Source organism: Agelaius phoeniceus, chromosome 11, assembly GCF_051311805.1.
Source record: "Agelaius phoeniceus isolate bAgePho1 chromosome 11, bAgePho1.hap1, whole genome shotgun sequence".
Taxonomy (NCBI): domain Eukaryota; kingdom Metazoa; phylum Chordata; class Aves; order Passeriformes; family Icteridae; genus Agelaius; species Agelaius phoeniceus.
Genome location: NC_135275.1, coordinates 16,240,367 through 16,264,771, shown reverse-complemented (window position 1 = coordinate 16,264,771; position 24,405 = coordinate 16,240,367). Strand labels below are relative to the sequence as shown.

Genomic DNA, 24,405 nt, shown 5'->3' with positions numbered 1-24,405 from the left:
TATAAGGAATCATCCAATTAATGACAGCTTACAGAGATGGGTTAGTTACATGGTAATTACCTTTCTAATATTAAAATACCATAGAAATGGATTTACATTTTTTGATTTAGTGGCACATGTTTTACTGACCTGACACTACACATACAAGACCATTGAGGCAGCAACTGGGACCCAGTTTACAAGAACAGCTAAGTACTTACATCCCCAGGCAGACATCAAAAGACTTGGCAATACATTTTTAACATGTGTATGTGCTTCTTACACATCAAGATGGGTGGACTCAGCACTAAATGCAGCGTCTGATCCTGGCATTGTATAAGCAAAATCACCAGGCAATAAGAAATATTACTTTCTTTTTAAGGCTTTTTTTTCATTATGTGGGTAGAGAAGATCAAACACTCAACTCTTCCACCCTGCATCCATGAGAAGCATTAAGCTTCAGCAAGATAAACCTGCTCCACCAACTAAGTATCTGCCCATACCAGAGTAGCCAGCAGCCTTCTGGTTAAGCAGAAACCAAACACTTATATACAAATGTGATGAAGAGTCTCAAGCAACTATAAAACATCTCAGGCCCATAATACACTAGACAGAGCAAACTACTAATCACACATGCTTCATGCAAGCATTGCCTTCTTATTTCTTTCCCATTTATTTTCAGCATCTCAAGATATCTAGGCTTTTCTAGGGCACACTTGAAAGCACGCAGCTACTTATGTCCATTCATATGCATGCAAATATAATCCAACAAAAGCACTCCACGGCCAGATGAGCAATCAGCACTAGGACAAAAGACAAGACTTATTATCAGTCTTTCAAGATTCAGCTTCCCTCTGCCTTCTGAACACACATCTGTGTGCAAGGCAAGAGGTGCTAACCCTTTCAGAATCTATACCATCAAAGCAAGCTTGACTCTTGCCAGGCAGGGAACAGCCTGGCCTTTCTCCTGGCTCACCAGTCAAGTGATCACAGCATGGAGGCAAGGAGGCAAAGCAAGGTTAGCTCAGTCCATGTGCACCACACACAGATTTTTCAAACAATCTTCATCCAATTTCCCCCAGAGATTTGTTGTCCAATGCTTTGGAACTCTTTGGTACATCCCATGGAGATGCTCATGAGCAGAGATGAAAGCCAGTCATGCAAGGCCTGCAATGCATTTTTTTTTAAATAAAGGTAAGAAATAAAACAACTCAGACACATTTGGGATCACTAAACATCCTAACATTCACTTCCAAGTTGTCCTATTAAGAAAAGCCACAGTGTCCACAAGATTTGTCCTGCAACATAAACGATTCACAAGTGCCCTGATAAAAGCTGCACTGGCTTACACAAAGTTGCAGCGTGGCCTTTGTGCCAAAAATACCCCCTGCCCATAGCAACCCAGACACAGCTGCAAGGTGGTGGAGATGGGAGCTCCCTGCAAGGTATTTTAAAACACCAACCTATAGATAACCATCAAGGCAATCACAGCATCTCCTGACTGGCACAACGGTGGAGTTTCTGCATCCTGCTATTTATGGAGGAATACAGGGAAGGACATTATGGACGGCACTGCAGCTCTTGTTACTTTACAGGAAACTGACAAGTATCAGGTTGCTCTGGGTTTGCAGAAGGAAAGTTGTTCGTTGCAATTCACAATGTAATTAAACATACACACCCACACACCCCACCGCCACCCATACCCTCTCTGCCCCGCCACAGCCTAGGGATACAAAGTTCCCATTTTCATAAAAATATTTTTGCCGGTAACAGCCCGAGTACAGCAGGTAGCTCCTATACCCATCACACTGCATGGGGAAAGCCTTGCTTTTCACTTAATCTCCTCTTCTAGGGCTCCAGAGAGGCAGCAAGTGCAAAACAAATAGACCAAAAGTGACAAACTTGCTTGTCTTGTTCACTTTTTGCAGACCCAAATAAAAGCAGTCTAAACACATCCGAAGAGTCATAGGACTGAAATTAATCCAGGGAGATGAATGAAGGTATTTCTTCTCTTTCTTCCTTCCTTATTCATTATTGTCAGGTGCACGTATAAGAGAGTTATTTTTCAAATGAAGTTGTAAGAGTGTTTGTGACATTGCTACTGGTTGTAGTGCCACAGTGGATTATCTGAGAAATAAGCTTCAGAAGAACATTCTTCTCATGCAAAGATCTGTGGAGTAACAGCCAAGGGACTAAAGATGAGCAAGAACAAACACAGCCTTTATACAGTTCTTCCCTGCCCCCAGCACATGCCATGAGTTGACTCAAAGCTGGAAACACCCAGGCCTCACCCAGTGCAGCTGTGTACATTTTTCCAAGTTCACATTTGTGATCCACATGTTTTATTGCCAAGGTAGAGTTAAAAAAAAAATGCAATTCTTGCATAATTGCTACAAGTTGATTTCTTGGTTTCTTTTCTTTCTCTTAACCTTTCCCAGGCCTGAGCCAATGTTTTTTCTTAATGGCTTCTAAATGCAATTTCTTGTCTGAAAATAAGATTACAGTGTACATGGGAAATACAAATGAAAACAAATTACAGTGCTATGAATATTCAGAAGAATCAGCCTTATCTCAGCAGCTTCTCTCTGGGTGTTAGGTGACCACCAAAGTAGGAAATTGAGAAGGTCAGATAAGGTCCCTGCTCCTCAAGACAGAAGTCCCTGTCTGAGCCAGATTACAGGTGAACTGGAATCTGCACACCTAAGGATTAATTCTGCAACAGTTACAGTTTCACATCTGAGAAACCCACAGCCACTTCAGTTGCCTCCAGACCCACAAATGTGTGCACCCACAAACACAGGAATTTCAGCAGCAGAGGTTCAGGAATAAAGGATGTGCTCACCCCAGGGTCGCTGTGAGCCACCTCAAACAACAAGAGTGAGAATTCAAGGCTGGACTGCATGGACAAGCTGAGGACATTTTCAGCCTGCACCACCTCCACCCTCCCAGCCTTACTGAGGAACTCCCACAGCTCTGCCATCTGTGCTGCAACACCACAGAGCCTCCCCCCAGGCACGAGAGCCACCCAACGCCCAGCATCACTGCGTCACCAGCTGGGCTATGAACTTTATTCCCTTGCAGATGCAATCTAGGACTCAAGTGGGAGGTGTTAAGGGGCGTAATTTAAGTGTTCTGATCAAGTGCAACAAGGTCTGTGAGGCTGCTGGGGGACATGGAAGAGGACACAGAATTGACTGGAGCATTTGGTCTTCCAAGGTTTAAAATTATGGCTAGGCTGATAAAAGGAGTCTGAGGGAGAGGTGGACAATTAGTTGGGACTGGAAATGGTAGAGAGAGGTGGACAGCAGTTTGGAGGCATGGTGAGAAGAGAAGGAAGATGGGAGAATAAGCTTAATTGAATAGAGATGGAATTCCAGTAATCCAAAAAGCCTTTCAAGTATATTTAAAAAAAATAAGACTTCCACACACTGAAATACCATAAACTCAACTGTGCTTAATTCTACTTACATATACATGTCAAATGGAGAGAAAGTAATTTCCCAGATCATCTTAAATGTTACCACACTCTGCACCCTTCTCCTGTACTCCCTTATTTGCCAAGGGCTGTCCCACTCTGGCCGTGTCAGAGAGCTCCGTGTACACAGAGCCGCGCGTGCTGCTGTGTACACACACAGGCAACGTGCACTTGCAGCAGCCAGAGGAGCTCCACTTGTGCCTTCCAACCGTGACAAAGGCAGCTTTTATATTTGGCTGTTGGAAGAAGTTACAGACCCAGGAAAGTGCCAAGAGAAGAGTTCCCACTCGCTGTCCCAAGGATGCCAACACACTGGCTGGGGCGGGAACAATTTTCTCGATGGCACAGCCCATGCCCATCAGCCCAGAGTCCTCCCCAGAAGGGCTCATTTCCCAAGCTCCATCAGACATAGCCTCATCAGGCAGACAGCCAAAAGGCCACGCTCCCAGCAGCTATTTGCCATAGAGAACAGCTTTGCTCCTGTTCTTCTGCCCCGCAGTGAGCGCTGCAGAGTGGCTGAAGCACCCTCAGACCAGCACCTGAGGCTCAGCCCTGGATGTCCTGATTTCTCCTTGAGGCAGGAGCAGCAGTGCTGGGTGGGTTTGCAGAGCTCTGGGCAAAGAACACAAGGGACCTTGTCCATCCACTGCCATGTGCAGGTGACCCCACTCTGGGGCCACCCTGTCCCGGGCCACAGCCCCACCACATCACCACTGCCCAACTCCACAGGACCTGATGCTTCAAGGTGCCCAGTGGGGAAGAGGAGCTGCTTCTGGTGAGCAGGGACAGAGTCTGGGGTGAGCAGCTGCCCCCAGCACACCAAAACACCCCCTCAGAGCGACCCTGGTCCGGGCTGCACGTTGCAGGTGCCAACATGTGGATAAACACACCCGCACAGGGATGCGCCCCCCAAAATACACGCCTTACATAATTCCCCAGCCAGTCGGCGTTAGGAGAATGTGATTAATCCTCCATGACATGTTCTGAACTTTCCGTTCAGAGAGGCTCTCTGCTCCCGCAGACCTACCGGCGATGGATGTCATTTGACCTGCAGACTTCACTACGAATGAGCATCAGAGCAACACACAGTGACATTGCTCCGCACACCAATTATCTGCCTCCTTCCCCGCTCGGCCCAGAGACAAGTTTGCTAAATGCATAACGAGGATTTTATTTTCCTCGGTGTTTTTTTTTTTTTTTTTTAATTCGTTTACAGCCAGCACACGGATAGAGGGGGGTCTCACCCACAAACCCAGCGCTGTAGGACGAGAGTCCCCGGCCCCTCGCCCCGTGTCCCCGTCCCTCAGCCCGGCCCAGCTCCCACCTGTTCCGCCGTGCGCGCACTTCGGCCACAGCCCCCCCGCAACCCCTCCGAGCCCGGCACTCACCCACTCGAGCACCCTGAGGAAGGCCAGCGGCTCCTTCACCACGCGGAAAGTGCCGGCGGAGGCGAGCTGCGGGCAGGGACACAGAGAGAGGGGTCAGCCCCGCGCCCGCTCCGCGCTCCCCGCGGCGCCGCCAGCCCGCCCCCCGCCCGCGGCGCCCCGCGTACCTGGTCCACCGCCTCCATGGCGCCGCAGCCCCGCGGAGCGGAGCCGAGCGGAGCCCAGCGGAGCCTCCCGCCCGCCGCCAGCCGGGATGCGCGGCGCTGCCCCCGCGCAGGCCGGGCGGAGCAGCCGGGCGGGGCCCGCGCCCCCCGCGCCGCCCCGCGGAGCCGCCCCGGCCCCCGCCCGCTGCCCCCGCCGGGCCGCCCCGGCCGCCGCCGCTCCCGCACTTTTTATAGCGGCCTTGGCCTTCTGGGAATTTGTGTTAATTTCTTCTTGTTGTTGTTGTTATTGTTTTGTTTTTTAAAAATTTTTTATTCCTGGCAGGAAGGAGGAGGAAGGCATCGGGGAAAATAAAATTTAAAAAAAAAAAAAAGAGGAAAAACAAACTGCCTCCTCCGCGCGCGCACATGAACTATTAATATTTTAAGGGATGGCCCCCGCTGCTCTGCGCGCTCCCGTCCCCTCAGCCCCTCCCGGGACGAACTCGCTCGTCTCCCCCGCGGCCGCAGGGCTGCAGCTCTGTGCTCTCAGCCCTCGCTCCCTCCTGCTTTTTCGAGCATTTCCTTGACAGCAGAACAGCGTTTTCTGCCTTGCTGCTGTCCTGGCCTCATTTCCAGCAGAGCCTTAACAATTCTAATGCATCCCGGGTGGCACAGCCCGGCAGGAGCGGGGGTTCCCCGGGTCCATCCACGCTCACCGACAGCATTTCCCGCTCCCTGTGACAATTAAACGGCACCGCGAGGATTTTGTGATGGGGCAAATTCCTGCCCCAGTAAGGGCTCGGGACACAAATCCATCACCCCGTTTAAGAGCACAACGGCCTCTAGACTGAGACCCCGAATCTGCAAATATTTGCATATCCAACTTCCCTGCCACCCTGATAATCAGTTGTGCCACCAGAAGGACACCAGTGCTCAAATAGGATTTCGGCCATAAGTAGGTCAGAGATGTGCCTAAAAAATACCTGAAGCTTTTATTCCCTGGAAGGAATCAGCCATCTGCAAAAGTTAAATAAGTCAATTAGTTTTGCTCAGACTACATCTCTGTTATAAAAACCCCAAACAATAATCTAAATGCACTCTTTAAGTAAACAAGATGGGGGGGAGGGGGGTGGGATGGGAGTCAGAAAAAGATAAATTTATGAAGTTTTTACTGGAACTTGAGGCAGACGATTTTGTGTTAAAATCACAGATCTGGAACAAACTCAGCTGAAGTCTGGCAGCAGTGGGACTGGGTCCAGATTTTTAAAAATTTAAATAATTTTTTTAACCATACCAAAAGAGCTTTCAGGTCAGAATTACATTTAGTTTTTTTCAATTTAAATTCTTGTATTTTCTGTGCTCCTTTCTACCCTAGAAGAAAAAAAAAAAGGAAAGGAAAATGGATAATTTGCCTTACAAAATATTATCAAATATGCTTTTATTTATTTATTTATATAACATCCTCTAGGAAATATGAAACACTTCTCAGCAATTCTAGGAACTGCCTGCTGGTGGCCCAGTGCTGTGGGAGGCAGAGTCCCCTCACGGAGGCAGAAGGACAGAGCATCCATAAATCTCCAAGATGCACAAGCAGGCAGGGATGCACAATCATCCTTCTGACTTTCAGCCAGAACTTCTCCCACTGGTACTGAGATGCAGAGCCAGGTCACTGCAAGCCACCTGCCTCCAGTTCTTATGCCTGAAGAAGAAATTATCATGGAATATCCTGTGTTGGAAGCGACCCACAAGGATCACTGAGTGTGAATTAGTCTGGTCCCCAAGAGTAGCAGGGTAACCATTCTCCCTCCTGCAGAGATTTCCAGCTCTGGTGTCTGGTATTCCCACCAACAAAGCCCTTGGCTGTGGGAAGTTTCATCACTTGCTGTTTACTGTGAGTCTCATGTGCTGTTTCCTTTAATAGGTTTCTTTCATGGAGAGACTTACAGCTGTGGATGTATTGAAGCAGTTCAAAAACCTCCTTAGAGATTGAAAAAAAAATGCTGAAACATTTAGTAAAGGCATAACTTAGCAGTAGACAGGGGAAGATGTTAAGAATATTTTTTCTTTAATTTTATCAGTAGTGTATTGGAAAAAAAAATCTGCCCCATCTCCATTGACTGCCACAGAGAACTGGAAGCCTAATTCACTAACCCTTTATTAATTACCTCCAATTATAAGACTGAGATTTTAGTAGCACTTGAACTTCAGTTTTCAAAAATTGTCAAAGAAAGGAAAACAAAAGTAAATGCTCCTAAAACCTTTACTACTGGGATGATTTCCCCCACTGTTCTCTAGGTCAGCACACTTGGGTTTTCAGCAGATACAGGAGCTCCCTCATGCTGTTTTGGGGTCTTTTTCCTCATTCCCTCTCCACCATCCCAGCTGTGTTTCACCTTGGTGCTCCTCAGCGCTTGGCCATCCCCTCTTCATCTCCCCCCACTGGCTGGAAATCCTCGCAGAACCATGGCAGGAGCCTGGGTTTATAGTCAGTGCTCAGTGCCTCTTCTTGCCATTATGAACTCTTCCAGATGGCTGTTAGCATTTGTTCTTGGATGTGGCAGAGTGTCTCTGGCTTTCACAGCTGCTGCCTCTATCCCAGTCAGCTCAGAAGTAAGAGCACCTCCACCCCAGTTCTTGAGCGTCCTAGTACAAACTTTGCTCTGAAAATGACATTAAAGCTCCACACTTTTTGAGCCCACCTAATAAAACACACTCTGAAATGCATGTTCAGGTTAGCAGCCATGATAAGTCTGCAATTACTGGTGCAGGACACCACATTATCTTCACTCTTCTCACACCTGGATGGCTGGGCTTGGCATGCATGAATCAATAAAAGCCAGAGAGGTGCAGGTACAAATCTCCATGCTGAATGAAAAACAGGCTGGAAGGACTCAGAGCATTTCACAGGCACAGGATCTCACACACAGGAGGCTCCTGCCCTTTCCTTTCCTTGGAAAGGCTGCAGCAGTGCTCCCAGGGGAAGCAGCCATGCCAGTCCTGCTGGGGGCCAAAGTTTTCCATGGGACACTGGTAGAGCTTTAGTATTCATCAAAAAAATTAATTTCATTGGCCCAAGTCCTAATAGGGCAAGTTTAAAATCTAAAGTCCTAATTTCAGGATTAGCATTTTGCCCTACTACAGGCAGTGATTTCTTTCCTGTTTCTAGGAAGCACATACCTTCATTTTTCATTTGGGTAGAAGGTGGGAAGCTTCCCTGGTTAATTGCAAGTGTGAGAACTGCATCTGTTATATGTTATTTGACAGTGGGAAAGGCTTCAATATGTACCTACTCCTCATTTCTACCTTGGAAAAGTTTTTCTCAAAGGGTTTTGCCAAGAGATGTGTCTTAGACTTCTCTCAGGTTGCCTGAACCTGCATTCTCTTAAATAATTTCCTACAGTGTGATCTAAGCACCAGACCAAGTGAATTCAGGCTTTTGCTGCACACCCATGGACTGCAGACCACATGGGGCTGGAAAGCAGCAGATCCATGGAAGCATGACTGTGCCAGCACGTGGCTCTGGATCAAATTTTCCCTGTGGGAATGGAGAAATAGCCATGCAGGATGGGGACACTAACTTAAGGGACAGTAGTGGTCCTGCCCCTGCCCAGGACTGCAGCACTGAGAGCCATGCCAGCCTCGAGGGGCTGGAAAGGACACTGAGGCTCTGTTTTTCCTTGGGAAGTCTTTGATTTAAATCTTACTTCCACCTGCTGATGTGGAAAGGGTGAGGGTGATCGCTTGTTCTCCTAGGCTGGACATTGAATGTAAGCCAGGTGTAAAATAAATAGTAGAAAAAGTGTCTTTCCTTGCACGTGGCAGAGCACAAAGCCTACAACCCATGGGTCATCCAAGCTGCAGCAGCAAGGGCCAGATGGTGGGGTCACCCAGTTTGAAGCGAATTTAAGGCAACTGGTGATAGCACCCGTGCAATTTTTTTGTGAGCAGTTGGGTGTGGAAATGAGGTCTCGCACACGCGCTAGGAGGACCATATGGCACTTAGCACACCAGATTTCCCAGCTCCAGCCAGGCCTCAGTCTCACACTCTACCTGTCACTCTTCTCGAGATCCACACTCTCCAGGGTCACTTCATCCTCTCGGGGTCTCCATCAAATTTGTTTGCAATACATTATCTCCTAGGAAGGAGAGCTTGGTGCCATCTCTTGGATCTTTCTGTTGTTTTTAAATCTCCCAGTTATTTGATTAGGTTTCAATAGTTTCCTCCTGGGGCTGTATTCTGCACTAGGGAGCTTTTCACCTTTTCCTGGCACAGAGTTCACTCACCCATCCCAAAGCCAATTGCCAGTCATTTCATGGCTTGGCTTCACTTTTTTGGTGTGTTCCCTCTCAAATTTAATAACAGAAGAGCAAAAAAATATGAAGCCTTGGGATAGCCAAGAATTGCCTTCCATGTGGCCAGGAATCACATATGGTGATCCGTGGGAGAGACCAGACTCTGAGGTCCCAGCCAGGTCCTGTACCACAATTTCTAACACCCATAAGCTCCCTTCCCCACTGCATTTTCAAATCCTAGGTGTACACCCCTGGCTATAAATAATCCTTATTAAACCTAATTCCCCAGGGAATCTCATTTCTCAGTTTTCCCTGTGTGCAGATGATAGGGCCAAGCATGGACATCAATCCCCCCTCAGTGCATAGGAAGGTAAATAACCTGAAATGCCATAGGACTGTAGAATATTCCATCCTCAGAGGCTGAATAAAGTCTGCATACAGAAACCCACATGTGCTTGTTTTAGAGCAAAATAGCTTGGAAAAAAAATGCACATCTCAATGTGTTGCCAGACAATAACAAGTTGTCAGGATTCAAATCAGCAGAGCGATGAGGCTATTGCTCATTATAAAGCTAAAGGTACAAAAGTATTTTTGAAAGGAGCTTTGTTGAATCAGCATTTGTTTTTCTAGCAATGTGCACAATTTCTTTAAACAGGGTTATTTTCAGAGTATGGCATGAAAATAATTATGGAGCACTTTCTAAAGGTTCAGTGATTAAGGCAAGAGCAGGCAGCTGTTTGGCTGCACAGCTGATGTTGACCAAAAGTATCATGTCTACAAGTCAAACTATCTTAGTAAGATTTCTAGTACAAACACAAGGCTTGCAACTATTTCTCTCCTGATCTCTAAGAATAGATACAGAAATAATCTTTAGTTTTTCTTTTTGATTTCAGTTATATGGCTGTGAAATAAAATTTGAAATTATATTATTGAAAGTCAAGTTTTCCTTAGTCCAAAAAGGTTTGCCTGACTTGGCTGCAACCTTTGTTCCATGTACAAAAGGCAATCCTGATTTGATTTTAAAAAATTAATCAGTCATTTTTCTCTCCCTTCCTAATCTTTCACTGCCATCCTGTCTTGTCATTTTTGATCCTGGCTTCCAGAGCACATTGTCTGGATTTAATCAAAAGCATTCTGTAATTAGGTTCCAGCTAATTTAGCTTAGACTATTTAAAAGCAAAAAAAAAAAAAAATAACCTTGCTTCATGGTAAGACCCAGCTAAGTTTAAAAGGAGCTGAACAGGGGTAACTTCACTTCATAAATATATCACTGGCAACTGACAAATTTGTCCCTTAAAATCATCAGATATAATTTGTCCTGGGCATTTTGAGGGTGATTTTATACACAGGAACATGGAGAGCACAAGTGAGCATGAGAAGCTGCAGTCATATTCAGTCTCTGCCCAAAAACCTGTGTCTGGAGCTCTGGAAGGGACACTGTCAGGGCTGGGATCCTTCAAATCTGACCTACTTTTCCATTTCATCCTTTACCAAAGCAAATGTTTAAATGCTAGATTTTTTCTCTTTTTTTTCCTTAAAGGAAGAGGGGAAAATGTCAGTGCACTGGCTCCAAGGAAGAGCTGCAGCCGCCAGAGCTGCTTTGGGCTGAGCACAGAGGAAGGGGCTTGTGCCACCTCCTGCATGGGGATGATGCCCTCAGCTGTCCCAGCCCCATGAGGGAAATGTCCCCATGCTGTGCCCTGGCCCAGTGCCCATTTAGGGCACAAGAGCAACAACAAAACCCTAACCCACCTTGCTGCTGGTTGGCATGAGAGAAATCTCTTTTCAGGATAAGGGATTAGAGGGTCAGGAATAGCCAGGGGGTGGGGAGGACTCACCTTGCCAGCTCCAGGATTGAAGGAGAAATGCCAAAAACCCAAACTTTGCTCCTCAATGCTGGTACAAAGCACATTCAGCACTGGTATCCTTAAGGAGGGATGAGGTAGGCATCCTGCCTACACATCTCTGCATCCCAGCAGGTATCTCATCTGTCCTTTCCCTGCTAGGGGAGCATTTATTTACCTCCTTCAATCTGGATTAAAGCTTTGACAGCATGGTAGGTGCAAATCTCCTGTAACACAACGTGGAAAATACAAACTCACCAAAATCCCCAAATTCACACCAGCACACTGCAACTTGGAAGGTGTTTTTCACAGCTGGCTGTGTAAGACTGCTAATAAAAATGCAAAGGACAGGAAATACCCCAAACAGCATCACTCTCCAGGGATACCCATCCAACTCCCCGTGCACCCAGAGCCTGGAGTCAGGAGCTGGTGCCCCATCACTTCAGAGAACAGCAGCTCCTTCTCCTTAAAACTGCTGCTTGCTGGTCTGAGCTCTCACACAAACCATGAGGGGAAAATTCAGCCTCTTCTCCAGCCAGGGAAAATTCAAGTTCACGTCATCCATTGCAGAGGGTGCCCCAAGCACAGGGCTGCAGGTGAGGCCAGGCTGGGAGGCAAAGCATCACCTGGTGTGCAGCCCAGGCAAGGTCACAGCAGCAGGGGGGATGCTCCAAATCAGATCAAAACTCTCAGCAGCTTCCACTGGTGAAAACCTGGGTGTGCAAGGCATTAAAGACACTGACCTGCTCCAAGCTCTTGTCAAAGGCACCTGATTAGCACTTGATGGAGGAGCTCCAAGCACAGCACCAGCTCCTGTCACCTGCAATAGAATTTCAAGAAACTTTTAGGAAATGAGCAGTTCTCCACATCCTGCTTTTGGGGATCAGAAACATAAAATGAACTACACAATTGTAAATTATGGAAAGCAAGAATCTCCAGCCCTCAAAAAACTGCCTGTAACATCCCTGAACATCAGCCCCCACTCCTGCTGCCCTCCTTGCAGGCAATTCACACATTATCTTTGCTTTCCTCACACTGACTGCAGTTTTCCCAAGAGCTTTCTCAGGCTCTGGGGTTGAGCAAGAAGCAGTGCTGTAAACTTCCATGTTTTAATAAGGTGGTCTCTGCATCTAATTGGAAATTTGCTACATTTCAGCACATTTGTCAGTATGTGCTTAAGTAATTATTGGTAACACCTCAAAACAGGAGCTTACTAATGTCATAAAATAAACTTTTTATAATGATAGATAATTAGAAAAATTATCTGGGGACCTTCCTTTTCATAAAAATGAGTATAACAACCCTTTCTCATGCCAAATATTATCTGAATTTCCTTCAGATTTGCAATCTGGCTAAAGCTGTTGTACAAGTCCTGCTGGTTGCTGACATGCTATTTATAGCAGTGTTGAGAACACTGAAATCCATTCTCCGCTCCCAGGATAGTGTGTTTTTAAAATTGTGTTTCACCAAATTGGAACTAATAAAAAATAAATTTAAAAATCAAGGCTTTTTTTAGGCTTCGTGGAAAGATGAAAGTACAAAAAAAAAAAGTGAAAAAAAATTGCGCACTTTTTCCTGGTCATTTCATCAGCCTTTTGAGTTCACTTTGCCTTTCAAGGCACTCACAGGGAAGGGTGCAGCTCTTCCCAGCCCAAACTGTGCTGCACTGAAGTGTAATTTCCCACCAAGAACTTCACAACATCTTCACAGGTGCTCACAAAAGTGCAGCAGAGACTGGATCCTCACCATTAGTGAAACCCTGGTCAGGCTCTCCTCTGCCCCAGGGACACTGTGAAAGGGGAAAGATCCTGCTCTCAATTTGTTTCTGAGGGAGTTTAGTACTCCTAAAATTATTCTTTAATGTTGGTAAAACACAGAGAGCCAGCCATGATATTATTGCAACACCCAGTTTCCATGAGGATAAATTAGCCTTCCTATCTGGTTAGAAACACCCTTTGTCCAACCACTCATCAGTCCCTGATGCTGCAGAGAAGATGATGTTGGTTTTGTTTTGAAGAACTCAGAACTTTGTTGGAAAGAGAAACATCAGGAGACCCTGCAGGACAGAGGGGAGGCAGGGACTGCTAACACAGAACCCCCAGAGAGAGGGTGTTACCAAACAGAAGAAGCAGCATGAAATATGAAGTGAAAAATATGGATGGCAAAATAACAAAGGGGAATTTAAAACTTAGAGATACAAGCAAAACAGTAATTAAAAAGAAAGCAGACACAGCCCATCACAAAAATCCCAAATAGCTGCAGTTGAGCAGAGGTAGGGAGGGCTGTGCTGGAGAGAGGGATTGAGTTTGTTCCTCTCAAAGTTGTGTTAGGTCAATCAGCAAGGGCTGGGGAAAGCTCTGGAGAGTCCCCCAGCAGGACTATGCCTGTTTTTTGGAGGGGAGATAAGAGTGGTAAATGGAGCTCAGTGTGAGGCAGCATGGGTTATGCACAGAGCTGTTCCTAAGTCTGGGCAGAACTGCTGAGTGTTTCCTACTTTGGTCACCTTTACAGCTATGTGCCTCCCAAGAAACATGAATTTTTCTTTTCTTGCTGAAGGTTTCTTAGAAATGGCAAAAATCTTGAGTTTTGAGACCTTAAAAAAGAAAGTAGTAGCAGAAGGGAATCATGCAGCATCTTCTTTCTTTCTTTCTGTTCTCCTGCTTGTATGTTATCACCTCTTGTCTCTCTTCCTCACACTCTGGCTTTTGACTACATTTCCTGCTTCAGTTTTCATAAATATCTGAAGTCCTTCAAGGACATCTCTTCAGGTGCAGAGGGAGCTGGGGGCTATGGCAGCTCTCACAGAGTCATTCTGGGGGATGGAAAGCAAAGGCTTGAGTCTGTGAAATAACTTATCTGGGAGAAATGCTCTCAGACTGTCTGAGAGCATTTGCTAGGCCTATAGAAGACTGGAAGGCTGGAGAAGGAATTTAAAAAAGTTCTTTTACCCCCAGGCTGTTGTCAACAAAAGGCAGTGTAGTGATACTGCACTGCTCTTCTCCAAATCTGCCCTGGCAGGAGCAACTTCTAGAGTCTGATATTTATGAAGGCCATAGAGTTTATTCAATGACCTCTGCATACCAGAACTTCCTGGAGAGGCTGGAGATCTGTAGAGAATCTCCATGTGGGCACAGAGAATCACCGAATGGTTTGGGTTGGAAGTGACCTTAAAGACCTTAAAGACCTTAACCCAGTTCTGACACCCCTGTCATGGGCAGGGACAGCTTCCACTGGACCAGGCTGCTCAAAGTGGCCTTGGACACTTCCAGGGATGGGGAAGTAAATATAGATATAGATGATATAGATATAGATATAGATGAGATATAGATAGATATAGATGTAGAGATAGATATAGATATAGATAGATATATAAATATAAATATAAATATAAATATAAATATAAATATAAATATAAATATAAATATAAATATAAATATAAATATAATTATAATTATAAATATAAATATAATTATAAATATAAATATAAATATAATTATAAACACAGATATGTATATTTGTACCCCATACTTTAGTGGGTGACAGTCCTAGCCCCTAAAAGGAGCAGTAACTTCACTGGCAATGTTTCCCCATAGCACTGTAAGCCATAAAAGGGCTGTGTGTGACCAAATGACCAAATCCAGCTGTTCTGGTGTTAAGCAGGGAGCTCAGCAAGTGTGACTGGAAGGGCAGGGCCTGGCTGTTCATGTGCTGGACAGCAGTTTTCAGTCAGTGCTGTTTGTGGCCATGGAAAGGCAAAGTCTCAAGCTCAGTCTCTCTGGGCAGGATCAGCAATTCCCCCTTGTCTGCTGCTGGTCCCTGGTCTAAGGGGCTGTGTGAGCATCCCTACATTCCCTGGATAGGTACTGTGGTGTGGGAGCTGTCAGCTCAGAAAAAAAATGGGCAAATCCAGGCTTCAAGGGGCAAATGTTGGTACTTTCAGACAGGGAGCTTGCCTGGGGTTCTCTGCCCTTTTTCTCCTGACTCTCTCTGTCCCTGGTGTGAGAGAGCCACCTGTGAAATGGTGGCTGTGCAGTGAGAGTTTAGTGCTGGGCTTTTGGTTCAAACCTGAAGCCAAGTCTGGCTGAATGGGCTCCTGATAGAGGGGGGCTCTTGGGAGAGTGTTAAGATCCCCTGCTGAAATGTAGGCTGTCTTATGGTTTCTCTCTGAGGCTGGATCTGATAGTGCTGGTAGTGTTTAGACTGAAAGCTCAATTGTGTTTTGACAACATCTTTTCCTGGTGTGATGGAGAGGAACGTACCCAAAATCTGTCTTATGCCCAGACTCGTTCCTCAGCAGTATTTAATATTCTAGGTTTGGATGCTCTATAAATAAAGCAAAACACTCATGAGTCTCTGTGGGACAGTCTCTTTCCTCTCCTCCTGATTTTAACACAGAAACCCTGGAAATTCAACACCCAAACATGTGCATAAACCTAAACATGTGGAGTGTGGCACCCAGCATCTTCTACTCCCCAGTCCTGCTGTTGTCCTGAGGGGGACCAGATTAGGGAGAGGCAGTGACTGATGGCCCCAGGCTCTTTTTGTCTCATGTCATGGAGGGATGAGATGTCACATGGAATGAGGGAAAATAAGAATAAATTCTGAGGAATTTGTTAAAACAAGGAATTTTTAATCTTATAATATTTATGAGGTCTTAACCAGAGTGGATGAATATATGTATGGGTAAAAGTACCTGATCCAGTCCTCTGGTGCTGTAGGAAAGGATTTGAAAAATTCAATCAGGGGCAGGTCACAGACTGAAGGAGCAAAGGGCAGGACTTCCCCAGCTGGAGGGCTGATCTCCCTCACAATTTTTACTCACTCTTGGAGGGTTTGAGCCCTCAGGACCAGGGCCAGCTACATCTCAGACAAGAAAATCACAGTATTTACCATGAAAATGTTGATATTAAATGTTTTGTTGTGAGTTATTGATTTAGAACCAGGGCCATATCTACAGTGTAATACTAAACACTCTATCAACTCAAATAATTGGATTAATTTGAAAATATAAGGTCAGGTATTTAAATGTTTTTCAAGAAGTATTTAATAACGCTTTTTTTTTTCCTTTGATGGGAAAGCAGGGAGAAAGCTTTTTTATCTTACTGTAAAATCTCTATTGCCACAAACAACCATATCACCAAATGAAGAATGGAATTAAACCACTGGATGAACAAAAGCAGAACAACATTTTTTTTGTTTTTAAAGGGTATTTTCTTTTTGCTACAACCCTTACCAGTAATGAAAACTATGTGCACATAACAGGAGGAAAATAGATTCTTAGGACGCTTTTCACAGGTCCCAAGCAGGACATTTAGTGCAAAATCTGCTTCATGTGAATATGAGAGTTGCAGGGTTTGGGATGGTTTAGTTGTCATTCATCTAATTCTTTTACACCAATTCACTTTGTTATGAGGAAATCCATGTTTGTTTTCTAAAAGCAAAACATTTAGGTCATGGGGGGAAAGCATAAATTGACAACTATTGATAAGCAATTAACATTTCAGTAATACATGTTAAAATTAATGAATTTTGTAATTTAATGTGGTGCTTCTCTGGTATTTGAGGTATTTTCCCCCTATCTTTTGCAATTCAGCTGAAATATAATTCCAATTCACAAAACAACAGTTCATTCTCAACCCTCACCTATACAAAAGCCTTTTCACAGCTTTTCAGTAAACCAAAAAGGACCTAAAACTAAAATTACTTTGCTGGCACAACATGAAGAATGCAGTGTGAGTGAGAATCAGACCCCTTACCTAAAACATATCAAAAAGGAAACCTGCCTGTTTTCCATGGAGACAGGATATTTTTTGCCTGTAATGGCCTAATTATACAGATATTTACATGCTCATCTAAGTTTGCAAGAAAGAAGTTCAAAGTGAAAATCAGGGAAGCCTAAATATTTTAATAATATATTTTGTTTGTTTTGCTGAGCAATTTGTCACAGAGGATATTATTTAGTCAAACTAACTCTGTGTTGCCATCATAATGCCTTGACATGCCTGGCTGCACACAATGGAGTTATCATCTCCATTCCCTGTGCCAGAGCCAGAGGGCACAAAGGGGTTTTTGTCCACCTTTGGTTTTGAAATTTTTAATGGGTTTGGGATAGCAAAGACCAAATTAAAAAAAAAAAAAAAAAAAAGAAAAACAAACCAAAACAACAGTGTCCAGATACTGATAAAGGGATTGGGGTGAGAAAGCTGTCACCCAAAGGCTTTGAAAGGGTGATGTGAGCTCTGGAGATGAGGATCTTGAAACCACAGTTTTGAGCAGAGCCTCAGTGTGCTGGTGGGTAACCTGCCCCTCTTCTCACTTCCATTCCTGGTGTGCTTTGTGCAGGGCTGTGATGTGTGTCAAGAGTGTGAAAAGTGCATATTACATGGCTCTACGCAGATATTTACTATATGCATTTTGTTGTATTGGTTAGTAGTGCTGTATTAACATTCTAATAGTATAGTAAATGTAGTTTTGTAGTTAAAAGGCAACTTTTCTAACTATGTATCTGGGATTTTTTTTAAGAAAGGAATGAGATACTCACAGCAGATAGCAGCCACAGGACACCTAAATCTTTCAGAGAAAGAGAATTTATTGCTCCATTATCAGAAGAAACCAACTTCCCACCTTGCTCAGATGCCATTTAGGACTAAGAGGAAGAAGCTGACACTGACCAGACAGAATCCTATGTTTGGATGGAATTTATGCATCATGTATGAGATGTATGAATATTCAACAGGCCTCTGCTTTGAAGGGTTAATCCTCTGTTAACTGTGTCCTTTTTTGGGCTTATGTTGCCCATAAAAGGTACCTGGACCTCCATAACTCTTTGTTTCTATTGTCTCATATTGTCCAAATTATTATTACTCCAATTATATTGCTATTTTTATAACCATTTTATTAACTATTTTTAAATTTTACCATTAAACTATTTTTAAACTATTTTTTATTTTACTATTAAACTTTCAACATTTTAAAAACAGATGATTGGCATTTTTCACAAAGAGGTTGGGGCAAGCCTGGGGATGAGGAATTCCTTTGCTGGTACATGCAGGCACTGAATGCACCTAGCGCTGCGCTACTGCATCCCCAATGCATCCCCGCTGGCCCAGGGATGCTGCAGCTCCACCCGGGGCCGCTCCCTCCTGCGGGGCCGCCTGCAGCCGGGCTCGGTCTCCTTGTGATCCCACACGGAGCTAAATCTGGAACGAGCCCCGCGGGATCAGCGGTGCTTCCCTCGCACAAAGCTCCGTGCGAGGCAGATTATCCCAGAGCAGATGTCGCTTCCTGCAGCCGCTGCGGCGCCGGCACAGAGCGGCTTTGACTGCCCGCACCTTCCAAGCTGTTCTTGGGCCCTTCCCTTCACCTCAGTTTCAGTGTGAGGATCCAGGAGAGCCAGCTAGCATTTATTGTTTGTCCATGTTATTTTTTCAGGAGCTCAGTTTTGTTGTTCCCAAATGCAGGTTCTGGCACTATAAAAAATGTTTTGCTAAAATAAAGCTTAGAATCGTCAGAGTCAAATTTAGGATATACAGGGATCAATAGTTTATAGAGTCTTAGGGATGAAATCTTTCATTTCATTAAAAAAACCCGGGAACTGTTCCCAAGTGATCACAGCTCTAAAATATCCCTAAGCATTTCAAGGCTTGTGATTAAATAATATCTGTCAGCACCAGAGCATGCAGAGCAGCCCCTTTTAATCTCTCAGCCAAATATGATCATTGTTTATCATTTCCCATTCCTTTCTGGCCACACATAACTATTTTCTCCTATTGAACACAGTTTTCAACAGCACCAAACTACCCTGAAGTCCCAGGTTCCTCCCTGGCATGTCTCTGCCTCTCCCAGAGGATGTGAGTAAATAGGCTTCATACTGTCCAAAGCTGCTGTCTGGGCAATCCATCTTTCCTTCCACAATGAAGAAAAACCTTGCCTAGCTCTGATGAGCACATGATTTCCAAAGCTTATTGCATTTAACTCAGAGTGAAGCAGAGACAGGGTTTATTACTTGTATTGGAGAGTAATATACTCTCTTGGTCATGTGTTGGAATCTCTGGGACTGGAGAAAAAAACACTTTGTTTGAAAGCTTTGCTAAGAAAACCTGTCCATATTGGATGTTTAGGAGATTTGACATTTGATTTTCTTCATAGGTAATTGTATTGTTGCTGAGGGAGAAGAAATGGTTCTGTAAGGGCTTCTGTACAGACCAGAATACATTTCCTTGTGCAGGAGCCCTTGAATTTGCACAGATAAAAGCTTCTTGCTGAACATCTATGCAGTCAGACCCTGTCATGTACATTATTGTGAAGAAAGTGAAAGAGAGAAGGTGATCCAAACACAACTAGATTTGGAGATTGCAAATCATCTGTGCAACATTGGTCCCACTCTAACCTGCAGCAGAGCATCAGGACCTCTGTTTTTTGGAGGCTTAGAAGAGCAAAGCACCTGTATATTCCAATGAGCTCCTTTTGCTTTGGATTCAGGCATAGAAAAACATCAAAATAACACCAAGGATAGCAAGTGGGTAAAATAGACATAATTTTTCATTTTACAGATTCCTTAATGACACTATGCATATGCCTTCTCAAATACATGTTATAGCTATGGCATGAAAAGCTCTCTTTGGAGCTATTTTGTGCAGGTGGACTAATTTGGGAAGAGAGAATTGGAGAAGACATCTGTGCTCCGTTACATAGCTTGAGTTTAATTTTGAACAGAGAGAAATGGAGCAAAGGAGTGTGAGAAACGGGCTTCACTCTTTAAAATTTTTATAGTTTAATAAGGGATGAAAGGGACAGTAACAGCACTGAGTGGTAGCCACAGCCAGAGGCACACTGGTTAACCATAACAACTCTTCTTATATACTGTTCTAATTGCATTGGTCAAATACATATTTATAAAAATTATACATATTCAAACATTTTGTTGAACTCTTTTCCATGTTCCAGGAATTCTATTCCTTGGTTTGAACCCTGATCCACCTTTTCAGAGCACGTGCAGTAATGGGGATTGTATTTTTGAGAGCTGTGTGTCACTTCTTTACAACAGCCCCTGTTCCATGGTTTCAGCAGGTGACAGGCATTGATAGTCAAAGGGTCAATGGCAGGAGTCCTTATCACGTCCATGTCTTAAATGTTATCTGACCATGCAGACAGTTTTAGCTATTTCCACAAGTACTTTAAATCAACATTAGCTATTTCATAGTTGTTCTCATTGTTGTCAGTTAGTTACAAAAATAAAAGCATTAGTTATTATTTCACAATTACAGCTACTTCTGTAAAGGTTAACATTTTAGTGCACAACACAAAGCATCCATTTTAATATTTTGTGAAAGCCAAAACTGTAATATATGTTTGTCACACTGTTTACAAACTAAAATATCAACCATAAATGATGTTCTGAGAATACAAGCTACACAGTAGCCAGGGCATTGGTCACAAAAAGCTGACAAATTATACTGTATCAAAAGCAGTTAAAAGTGATTACAAACTGTACTATATCAAAATCATTGTGATTAATAATAATTTGCAAAAGCCAATATATAACAGTGAAAGCCAACAATTACATAGTTATTTATAACAGGAGTGTGCTCTTCTCTATAGCTCCAGTTTATGTCTGGGGAAAGAGAGACAGAGGTCTTTCCCTGAAAGCTCATACCTGTTTTGCCACCTGAGAGGGGCACATTTGCCCATGTTTCTCCAAGCCTTGCTGTACCCTGATTGTGCATAACCTCATGGGCAAAGGAGCAGGAATATCTGACATTCTCCTCCAGCATATCTTGTATTTCACAGCAGGAGTTTAATGCCTTGCCATAATATTTTTCTATAACACAGCATGCAAGTCAAAATTCCCAGTACTTTCAATTACTGGACACCTGAGTGAGGAAACTGCCACTGATAGGATTAGCAGTGGTGCAGGGTTAGTGGCACACAGTGACCAGAGAGGACCTTGGAGCAGCTCCAGGAGCTGGTTTCTGCACAGGAGCAGGGCTGTGCAGGGAGTGAGGGGTGGCCAGAGGCCTACCCATGATACCAGAGTGAACTGAGCAGCTGTGGCTGCTGCTTGCAGCAGAGATGGAGAATTGGATGCTGTAGGAGCGTGAGAGCAGTTCCAGAAACTATTGCTGGTGGCAACAAGAGCCTTGTGAACTTCCTGGGGGCAGGGTTGGGTCTCTGATTCCCTGCATATTTCAAGCCAGATATTTCATCTTCAAGCTGCCACTGAAGGAGACAACCTATGTTGTCTCTTGTGCTTATAGATAGAGCAGCATGAGATCTCATCTGATGTGCTAATGTGCTGCTGGTTCTGGGAGCTGCAGCAGATTTCCATCCGTGACATCGCACCCTGGAAATGTCAGGCTGCACCAGCCATGGCATTCCTTTGGAATCATTGTGCATGCCATGACATGCAGCTATGAACAGCAACCCAATTATCCCTTACTCAAGATAAATGGTGTGATTATAATGACCACAAATAACAAGAGGTATCAAAAGGCAGAGCACTAGACAGCTCACACAGTCCAGGCTCTCTGGCTTCGTTTGGATGGGAGTGTGGTTTGTGCTTCCTCATTACAGGGCATGGTTTAAAGCCCAGAGAAAAAATAATCCTTTAGATAGGCTGGTGCTTTAGTACTCTGGATTTAAGAATGAGGACTGATAGTGCAGGTGAATATACCCAGGAGCATCACAAGGAAAAGCAGCTCACCTGAGATAGGAAGGACAGAAATATCTGACTGCCACCTCTGAAGCTGTGGAGCCCCAGCTATGGTTTGGGTATTTGGATTTGCCTTTCAGGCAAAGGTTAGGTGATAACTGGTGCAATGAGTTCCCAAGGGGGTGTAGTGAGGGCTCTGAGATGTGGAAGAGAGGCAGAAAGGAGGAAAATTGCAACCCACTTGCTTCATATTTCTCAGGGTGTAACTTCCAGAGGAGGTAAAAAGCTTCTTCAGCCTTCAGTTCCTTATCTTCAATCAAAACACAATCCAAAGATATTTTTATTACAGTAAAAAAGAATCAAAACCAGTATCAAAGTGTTCTAAGAAATAAAAGGAAAAAAAAGTGATGGATACTCACAGTCAATAACTGGCATCCAATCTCAACCTGCTACAGAATTTACAGTGGTCAGCACCAACTAAAATTATGCAAGTAGATGTTTTGAAAATCAGTTTCACTGGGAGGATGCAGAGATCTAGCAGCTGAGGGGCAGCAGAGCTGCCATGCATCAGCATTTTTTCCTAAAACTCCCTTGTGCCAAGGCCCTGCTGGCTACCCTTAGGTAGCTGGATGCCTTGGGGGTTTCACTGTAATTACTGGCCTACAATCTGTGTTCAGGAAAGCTGTGATTCTAAGTCTGTAAAGTTTTCTGATTCCTCAGTCCTGTGTTAGGCAGTAGCAGGTGGCTTGGGCTGTGCATTACATTTACAGGCATTCCCAGGCTGCTCTTCAAAGATTCTTTTGCACCTCTTTCTTCCATTTGCCTGTTACAAAAATGAAAAGTTTTCATGGCTAACAATCTGAGGTGGAATAACTCACTCCTGGTTCACCAGAGAACAGCCTGAGCTCACAACCTCATAGTAGGAACAGTTATGCCCCTGTGTTTAGTGAGTGGGACACTTCTTGTTATTGCTCTGTGGGTAGAAATATCCTCTCAGATGCAAAATCTGAATTCCCTCACAACAAAATTCAGCAATCAAGAGTTTGACTAGCTCCTAGTGCTTCCAAAATGAATGGCATAATTAAATGATTTAAAGCCTGCTGTAATCAGGAGTGCACAGTCAATGAATATTCAAGCTGTTCTCATTGTTAGGGATGATAAAGATACATCTTCTCTTTAGGTGGGTTATTATTTATTGTCTAAAGAGTCATCCAGAAGATGGTGCCACAGTTCTGCCTGTGAAATGAACGCCAGCCCAGAAGAGACTCCTTGCACAGAAAATAATATTTCATTGAAATTTAAGAGCAAACTTATTTTCAGGGGCAGTTCAGAGCTCCAAACCTGACATTAAGTCTGTGTTAAGTCTCTTATTGAAAACTAGGGCAATGTATCTTCATTGCTTTTGCTCTGTGTCACTCCAGGCAAGGTCAGCCAGCACAGCAAGGAAGAGAAAACTGCTCCCATCTCCCCATTCCCTTCTGCAAAATGGAGAGATCTTTGGGTATTTGTTAAACTGCTTGTTCTGGGTAGCAGCAAGACATCAAAAACGATAAATAAGATGAGGACAAAATAAGCTTTGCTCTGAATGCTTCACAAGGCTTCAGTGGCAGTAGGAAGTGCAGCATTAAATAGAGGCTGTGGTTGTTTCTGTTGGTTAAGGAAGGACACTATTTCTGAGGCTCTGTGTCACTGAAGAAAATGATGAGGTCAAGCCTGTAGATCCTCGTAATGAGATTAAATAATCTGATTTCCATTTCACAAAGCTTTGCACTAACACAGAAGGAGAAAATGAAAACTGAGATTGGTACGAAGCAAAATCTCTGCTCCTACCTAAAGCAGGCATTTAATTTTTTCTTCCATTACAATTTTCTGTTGTCTGAGGTCTCTTCTCTGTAGCTCAACCAATTTGTCATCCGATTAGCCTGATGAAGCATAGAGAAGTCATTTGAACTGTAAATTTTCTGCAGGCAAAATAAAATGCAAACAAGAAGAGCTTCCTGTGCCTGCCAAAGTGATGATACTCAGAATACAAATAAGAAAAAGCCATGCTGACAGCATAAGCTATTTTTATATTCTGTCACTGGCTCCCGGGCATGGCAGTTTGAACAGGACTGCATCTGTATTCCCAAACCCAAATAAAACATGTAGTCTTAAGTGAAGTTCATGTCTTACAGAATAGCTCTTTAATCATAGTGAAAGGATCCATTGCAGGAAGGATGAATCATGATGTTGATTCACACTCAAGCTGTACGTTTGCTGTTTGGATTAACCCGGACACAACAGCTCCAGAGAGGAGGGTTTCCTGCTGCTGACAGGAGACGTGCAGGAGGAGCCAGCAGGGACTTCTGTGCTGGCAGCAGGAGCTGATGACACTTCACAACTGTGGCTCAGTCCTGGACCTTTTAGAAGCCAACGTCACGACCTGGCTCTTTGTGGTGGCTGGGCACAGACACATGAGCGTGTTCAGGGTGTGGGTCCCCTGCCATCCTCCCACAGTGACACCCCAACCTCCCCAGGGGGCCTGGGTTTGTCACCTAAAGGTCACCCTAAAGGGCAAACACTCACAAGAGGACAGCCCCCACTTCCTCACGTGCATGACAGGAATTGGGAGAGATGCTCGGCCGGGGCTGTCCTT

At 44.3% G+C, this 24,405-nt stretch overlaps 1 protein-coding gene across 1 annotated transcript in view; it reads right to left on the bottom strand.

The window, feature by feature from the left end:
• Positions 1-5,162, bottom strand: part of SYNPR (synaptoporin) — a 99,923-nt gene extending 94,761 nt beyond the window's left edge. The window contains exons 1-2 of the mRNA XM_054639986.2: positions 5,007-5,162; positions 4,843-4,908 (exon numbers count right to left, since the gene is read on the bottom strand). Of these exons, the coding sequence (XP_054495961.1) occupies positions 4,843-4,908; positions 5,007-5,024 (84 nt within the window). The 5' untranslated portion in view covers positions 5,025-5,162. The remainder of the gene's footprint in view (positions 1-4,842; positions 4,909-5,006) is intronic.
• Positions 5,163-24,405: the final 19,243 nt, after the last annotated feature.